The following is an 8,185-nucleotide window of genomic DNA, read 5'->3' on the forward strand; positions in this document are numbered from 1 at the left end:
TTACAATTTTCTTTTCATTAGCTGATGTTTGTTGTTCAGTTCAGGTCTAATCACAATGATAAAACACTTGGGAAGAAAGATACACACTAATAAGCCAGCATTGGAGGAAATCATGGAGAAGATCTCCACAGCCAACATATATTTCCCCCTTGTGCTTAGATAAGTTGGAACAAAGCAAAGCCAAACACTGCAGAAGACCAACATGCTGAAGGTGATGAATTTGGCTTCATTGAAGCTATCAGGTAACTTCCTAGCTAAAAAAGCAGCAGAGAAGCTAACCAGAGCAAGAAAACCCATAAAGCCCAAAACACAGTAGAACATGATCGATTCCTCACTGCACTCCAGGATGACTTCTTCAGACATTGACTGCATATCAAAATCTGGGTATGGTGGAAAAATTGTCAACCATACTATGCAAATAGTGGTTTGAACAAGGGAGCAGGAAAAAAGAATAAAAATGACCATTCTCCCACCCACCCATTTCCTCATGTTGGAGCCAGGTTTGGTGGCCATAAATGCTAGAACCACTACAAAGGTTTTGGACAATACACAAGAAACTGCCACAGAGAAGATGAGTCCAAAAGCTGGTTGTCGAAGGAGACACAGAATTTTGTTGGGTCTCCCAATAAATAGAAACACACAAAGGAAAGATAGGAGGAGAGAAACAAGGAGCGTGTAGGTGAGATTCTGGTTGTTGGCTTTGACAATGGGAGTATCTTTATACTTAATGAAAATTATAAGCACCAAAATTGTCTTTAAACAAAAACAAAGAGAAAGGGCGGTAAGACTGATCCCCATGGGTTCTTCATAGGATAAAAAGCTAATCTGCTTTGGAAGGCATGTATTTCTGTCAGGGTTTGGATAATGATCATCTGGGCACCGAAAACAGTCATCCATGTCTGAAAAAGAACAAAAGAGAGATTTATATCCTGCACACAAAAATCTCGTGACACCGAAAGGCAGAGCAAGAGCTGCCTGTAAGAAGCCAGTTGGACTGGGAGTTGATAATACCCTCCATCCCCTGCCCCACCTCTCTCCACCTTCCACACTCCCAAATTGCATCAAAATAGGGGTGGGTTGCTAAGTGAGAAGCAGGAAGCCTCTCCCCCCCCCTGGAGAGGGGGAAAAAAGAGATGGCAAAAGGAACTCTGTCTTGCTCCATGTGCCCCAATGATAGGCAGCGGCAGCCGAGCCTCTTTTTTTCCCTGCCCTCTCCGGCACTGGAAACCAAGCATTAGCCACATGCCCAGTCACCCATGGAGAGATCAGCTGGGCTGTGGTACCAGGTGGGAGGCCACAGGAATGGCAGGCAAGTGGGCTGGGCTGTGTGGCCCACATGGGAAGCCACGGGGAAGGCACGCAAGCGGGATTGGACGTGCATTATATGGGAGGCCACAGGGAAAACAGGCAAGTGGTCTGGGCCATGGGCCCCTGTGGGAGGCCGCAGGGAAGGCAAGCAAGTGGGCAGGGCCATGGGGCTGTGTGGGAGACGGTGGGGAAGGCAGGCAAGCAGGATGGGCTGTGGAAGCCCCATGGGAGACCACGGCGAAGGCAGGCAAGCGGGCTGGACTGCAGGGATTGTGTGGGAGACCACAGGGAAGGTGGGCTGGGCTGGGGGCCATGGGGGTGGCAGCAGGGTGAAGGGTGAAGGAAGGCTCACTAGGCAGAGATCAACTGAGCCACATGGTTGAGGCAAGTGAGGGAACCAAAGAGCAGCAGCTCTAGTGAGTGGGCGAGGCAAGAAAAGGAGTGACATGGGTGGGGAGGGGAGGCATGGGTGGGGCCAGCCAGTGGTGGGATCAGCCAGTTCTCCGAACTGTGCAAAAAGTTAACAACCCATTCACCTGAAGCAGTGTGAACTGGTTGAATCCCTCCTCTGTATAATAGGTACTATATGCTTAGCCCCATTATATCTTTAATCTCCCTACCCTTCTCCTCTGATATTTTCCCTTCTGGACATGGAAGACAATCATAGCAGCAAAATGACTCCCCTTCTTGCTTGACCTTGCTGTATCCTGCCCTACAAGGATCATTACATAAAGACCAAGGTGGTGCCTAACAAGAAATTAAAAAAATAATAATATCTTTGATATAGGAATTTCAAGCATTATAAAAATTAAAATGCAAAGCAGCCAAGAAATATCAAACCTATATCATTCATACATGTAAGTAGGATTTCCTTTTTCACAGTAAGAGCCCTAACCCTGGTCGTGGTACCAGGTTTTAGAGTCTCACAAAAGGTGAGCATGATTGTGGCCATCTTGACCTCCAGAGAAGTTCCAGTCAAAGTGTTCTAGAGCATAAAAGGAACATTTTATAGGCTTTAAGCATTCTTTGGCAGGTGGAACCTGAAGCATATTCCACCTGCCTGCCTGCCTGGAATGGACTGGAAGTGAAGTGAAGTGAAGTGAAGTGAAGTGAAGAGAAGAGAAGAGAAGAGAAGAGAAGAGAAGAGAAGAGAAGAGAAGAGAAGAGAAGAGAAGAGAAGAGAATGACAGAGTTGGAAGGGACCTTGGAGGTCTTCTAGTCTAACCTCCTGCTTAGGCAGGAAACTCTACACCACTTCAGACTGGCAACCTATTTAACACAGAGAATAGTCATATTACATATGCTAAATAACCTAGTAGTCATTTACTAGATGCTCTGTTGAATTCTACACTAGTTAAACTCTCTCTCAGACTACACTAGTCTGAACTCTCTTCAAAGGCAGCTCCATGTCGATACATAATCCATATGAGAGGTCAGAAGGAAAACTGACAAATATTTTTATACAAATATTTCAAATGTAAACATTCATGCACGTCTTTTTTTCCTTTCCCCATGAGATTTCTACAGAGGTTAACCAAGAGATGATGCTATGGATTTTCTATCAATAGAGAGACATTTTTATGTTGTATAAACAAATACAGACAAACCTACATTCATACATCTAACCTGAGGAAAGCCTACTGGCCAAGCAATGGAATCCCCAGAGATATTGAAGAATTTGTCAGGTGGAGCTGTGGGGTCTATTCTCCCAACTTTGACCCTAATAAAGGACTGGTTTGGGAATGTGATCCAGTTGATAATATCAAATCCGCCAATGAATTCTCCATTTTTGTCAAAAGTGATCTTTTCACCAACACTGTTGTTGAATGAGACACTTCTTAGAAAGGAATTAAGCTATAATAGAGGATTAGAGATAAAAAGAGGGAGGAGGGAGGGAGGGAGGGAGGGAGAGAGGGAGGAAGGAAGGAAGGAAGGAAGGAAGGAAGGAAGGAAGGAAGGAAGGATGAAGGATGGATTTATACTGGATATTGCTTGTTTGCTTTAATTTTAGTTTTAGATTAGGACCAAACAAATAATACAACAATCATTTGAAAACAAGAATAGAAGCAAAATATCATATTAATACAATAAAATGAAAATGTATAAATATTGTGTGTGTGTTTACACAGACACAAACTTACATACAGTATATACACACACATACACACACACACACATATCTTGATTTAGCTCACAATCACCTCACTTAGAGGTTATTTGTGTTCAATCATAATTCAGATATAGAAGGTCAGGTTCAGCTAGTAAGAATACAGGTATTTCTAATTCTAGAAACAGGAGTTTCTAATTCTTTCTATTGCCTGGCTATGGTGTTATAAGTGTGGAAATATATACCTACACCTCAGTGGTGAAATGTAAAATTTGTTACCACCGGTTCTATGGGTGTGGCTTGGGGTGGGAGGTTAATGTGACTGTTTTCTTTTAAAAACTTTTTTTTTTTTTGCTTTTAAAAGAAAAAAAGCCTCTGACGATCAGGCAACTCATCTGGGATCATCAGAGCTTTTTAAAAGCATTTTTTCTACAACCTCTTTGGCTTTTAGAAGGCTCTGACGATCCCAGCTGAGCCCCGTGATCATCAGAGCCTTTTTAAAAAAAAACTTTTAAAAGCATTTTTTTGGCAGAAGAAAAAATGCTTTTAAAAGTTAAAAAAAAAAGCTTCTGATGATCATGCGGCTCAGCTGGGCATGGGGGGGTGGGCAGAGATTTTTGCTACCGGTTCTCCGAACCACCCACTGTCATCGCTACCAGATCAGGTGATCCAGTCTGAACCGGGAGCATTTCACCCCTGCTACATCTCAGAGATGACCCAAAGTGACCCAAAATTTCCATTTACTATGTCATAGAACATTCCCTACAAATGGTTAGAAAGGACGACATTATAACAGGCAAACTCTTCTAGTGCCTTTAGGGACTATCTGTATTGATAAACTGCATAATTTGAAGATGGTTCTGTTGTAATTTTCATTACAATACAATACAAAAATTTGACAATTAATCAGGATTTTTTCAGGTTGCAATTGGAGCAAATATGTAAAAGCATTTGAAATAATCAGATAAATCAATATTTTCCATGACTTTCCTAACTCTTGATTAACTTGATTAATTTTTTTTAAAAAAATGACTTCTGAGTGTAGAATAACCCTGGCAGTGAATAAAGCAGAACAGCAATGCAAGTGAGCCTTAATAGAAGGTCTATGATGAAATTCATGAAGAACATCATCAGGATATGCCTTGAAAATTGGGCATACAAAAAGGTCTGTATTATTCATTGCAAACATTGCAATCAAATCATCTAGAAAAAAAAGGTTACCAAGCCTCTGATCCAGCCCAAAATGGAGATAGAGTGGACCATCTACATCCATCTGCTTGTAGACTCATCTTTATGACTGTTAATTTGATGGATTGAAGAATATTCAAAAGATTGTTGCAGGAGTTTTATACGAGCATATAAATATTCCAGTTCAATAAGTCACAAGTTTATTTCACTTTTATAATCATATCAATGTCCTAAAAATATTATTCATTAAGGTTGATGGACAGATGTTGCTACTACATATATGGTACATTTCTCTGCTTTAGATTTTACCTGCCATAACACTTGGTTCGGAAACTGCTGCCTTCTTTCTTTCACTACTATCTTTTGCCTGGACTTTGATAAATACAGAGATTGCAAAGCATGTGCCACAGCATAGACTGCATTGTAAATATTATAGCTCTGGCCACTCATGCGTGTTTCAAACACGGATGTAGGAAGGGTCTCAAGCCTCTCCTGTCCAGTACATTTCTTCTCAGACGTTTCTGCTTCAGGATTGGTGAAGAAACAGTTGAATGCCTGTTCCCAGAAATCTTTCCTAAAATAATCATGCTGGTTGTTGATTGGACTTATACTTTCAAGAAACTTTGGAAAGTCTTCAATGTCCTTTGTGTGAACTGCAAAGGATAAAGCACCTTGCAGGAAATGGATATCCCATGATCTATGAAAGGAATTGGAAGTGTAATCTGTCTGAGCTGTTGTAACCCAGATTTTTGTCTTCTTTGGTATATCTTCCACTTCTGACAATTGCAAATACATTCTCAGAAAAGTTATGGACCTACTTTCACCATATAAGACTATGACATTGGCTGTGCTGTTCATGAGAACTTGGTATATATGGAGTCCTTCAGCTACTTGAACATTAAAATCAATGTAAAACGCTACATAAGGAAAGTCTTGTATGAAATCAAAGCAGATGCCATGCTGGGAAAACATGGGAAGCACCTCCTGGACAAATTTCTCTCCATTGTCATCATTCACGGCCAGAACTCCAATCCAGATCCATCTAAAATGCAACAAGAGCTGGAGAAGAGCACTATGCTGGTGGGATTCATCTGGAAACATTTGTTGGAAGAAAACTGCTTGAGTCTCTTTATTCATGAGTGGAGCAGAGCCATAGGTCAGCTAAAGGAAGCAAAAAACAAAGATTGTTGGGAGCTCCTGAAAATGTGTACATGCAATTGAATCTTTGGGTGTCTAGATTCAGCAGTCCATCTGCATTTAAAAGACAAAGGCCACTCTTTTGAAAACAGCAAAATCCACATTTTGGACAGTGAGAACCACTGATTTGAAAGAGGGGTCAAAGAGGCCATCCATGCCAAAACTGAATAGCCCTCTCAACAGAGGGGAGGAGGGATGCAACATCATCTGTCTCCAGTCTACAACACAATCCTTTCAACAGTTCCAAGAAGACTCCACACCCATTTGCTCCAGGTCACCTTAATGACTCACGAAAAGAATGAAAATGACCAGCTGTCTGCAAGGAGTATACATCCTTTCATTCCCCAGCATGCAGTAAGAGCTGAAGAAGCTTCTTGGGTGAGAAGAAAAATGTATTTTAAAAAACCCAGAAAGTCCAGTTACCTCTTGAAAAAATAACTTTGGGACATTTATTTCCAAACATATCCACGATACAGGAGTGAAAGCAATATTTTTGTGGAAGAACTCTCATTGTGTTTGTTGTCTTTGTAAAGAAATGCAAAACACATGCAGGCACACACACACACATAGCAGAACTGTACTAGAAAAGGAAAAAATAATGCTGAATTTAAATTTGGTGTATGGAATTGAAGAATATTTACATATTGCGAAGACATTCTGGACAAAGTTGTTGTTGTTAGTCATTCTAAATTGCCTATCCAATCAAACAGAGATGAATGTCTCTTCCAAGTCCAAAATATCTTTTCCTTCTTCCTACTCCAATCTTTTCAGAATATTTTGGAGATGCTATTGGCCTACAGAAGGAAGCATCCATGGATGCCCAAGACATTTAAAACACCATAGCTATTGTCTTCTTCAAAATGTCAAATTTCTCTGCTTTTCTACTGGAGAAGAATACAGACTTGTTGGATTAGAAATGAAGGGAGGTTTCTCAATGTTTAGAGGACATAGAGACTTTATTACAACTGGAGGAGGATCCCTAAGTACTGATTTTAAGCAGGTTGATTTCCTTATTATTTTGAAATAGACATACAGGCCAGTTCTTCTCTCTACTTACTATTTAGATAAATCTTCAAAACTTCCTTAATGGGTATCTATCAAAAAGTTGTATATAATCTGAACATGCTCTTCATCATAAAAGCTATCACTCTAAGCTTGTTCAGGTAGTCAGTCATCACTCTTACCTGAGGAACTTTGTAGATGTTTAGAACAGTTCCCACATGAAGACAGATGTCAGGTCCCATAAGGACAGCAGCCAGGTTTTGGGGGACCCCACATTTGTAGTTAGGAATGAATTTACCCTGGGTGAAGGGAAGCCCCATGGAAGCAAGGTAAGTCCAACCTGGACTAAAATTGCTATTATAGATGTGAAAGCCCAGTGTGACATTGGGCAGGATCTGAGTATTTTCATTGATCTCCTTGAGAGCAAACACTAAAGCCAGAATGTGCTGGTAGTTTTGATAAAATATTCTGTAACAAGAATTACATAACACATTTAAAAGAGTCTGCTTCAGATGATGGCATGTCCAATATTCCAGACTTATATCTCAAAGAAAGAAACTCTATTTTCCTACACTAATAGCAATTTAAACATTAATAATAGGTAATACAGTTCCCTCAGATTTTACTTGTACTTACATCATGTACACAAATCTATATTTTTTACCTAGAATGAATTAGATATAATTTGTCATAATGGACTTTTGATCTGCTTTCATGTGGCAGCATTAAAATGTACATTGAAAATAAATCCAGGTATCCTATGTTTGAAAAAAAGGTGTTTCTGGGTTTTGTTATTATTGCTCAGAGGGAAGATTTTTGAGCATCGTATAACTAAACAGCTGCAAAAAATCAATCTATTAGGAACGTACATAAGTCCGTCTTGAAGCTCCTCAGAAGGATGTCGACTGAAATCAGTGGGATCAGAAAATGATGAGAATACAGAAATAATGCTACCAATGCTAACTTCTCCAAGCTGATGATATGTGTGACGAATAGGAACAGGCTCATCATGGTCACATTGAACATTAGGATCCTGGCATGCCACCTGAGGCATTACTGTCAACAGTGATGCCATCAGTGCTAACATCATCCACATAAGTCTTCTTTTGCTATACAAATGTCCCTGTCTGCAACATGATTCTTGAAGGTGCCCAAGTAAAACAGTCTGACATGACTTCATCAGCTGTTTTTCAGGCAAAATAGACAGTAATATCTACCACTGTTTATACTCATAGAGTTCTAAGGGCTTCTAGTTTGAATGTCATGGGAAACATTAACAATGCTGTCATGGTCAGGTTATTTTTTTTGCCTTGGTGTCCCATAGGATTTGGAAGACACAAACAGGCTAATTTCATAATGATAGCGATAGAGAAGCTCCTCTAT

The 8,185-nt window shown here is 40.3% G+C and overlaps 1 protein-coding gene across 1 annotated transcript; it reads right to left on the reverse strand.

Annotated features, from left to right (window-relative positions):
- LOC117673041 (vomeronasal type-2 receptor 26-like) lies at positions 1 to 7,856 on the reverse strand. The gene is made up of 7 exons (XM_087893430.1): positions 7,672 to 7,856; positions 6,985 to 7,270; positions 4,913 to 5,764; positions 2,935 to 3,162; positions 2,204 to 2,293; positions 1,929 to 2,055; positions 1 to 899 (listed from the first exon to the last, which is right to left on the reverse strand). The coding sequence occupies exons 1-7, from the start codon at positions 7,854 to 7,856 to the stop codon at positions 1 to 3; spliced, it is 2,667 nt and encodes an 888-aa protein (XP_087749556.1).
- Between the last annotated feature and the right edge of the window lie 329 nt (positions 7,857 to 8,185).

The sequence above is a fragment of the Pantherophis guttatus genome, chromosome 4 (assembly GCF_059756535.1).
Source record: "Pantherophis guttatus breed Tessera chromosome 4, ASM5975653v1, whole genome shotgun sequence".
Taxonomy (NCBI): domain Eukaryota; kingdom Metazoa; phylum Chordata; class Lepidosauria; order Squamata; family Colubridae; genus Pantherophis; species Pantherophis guttatus.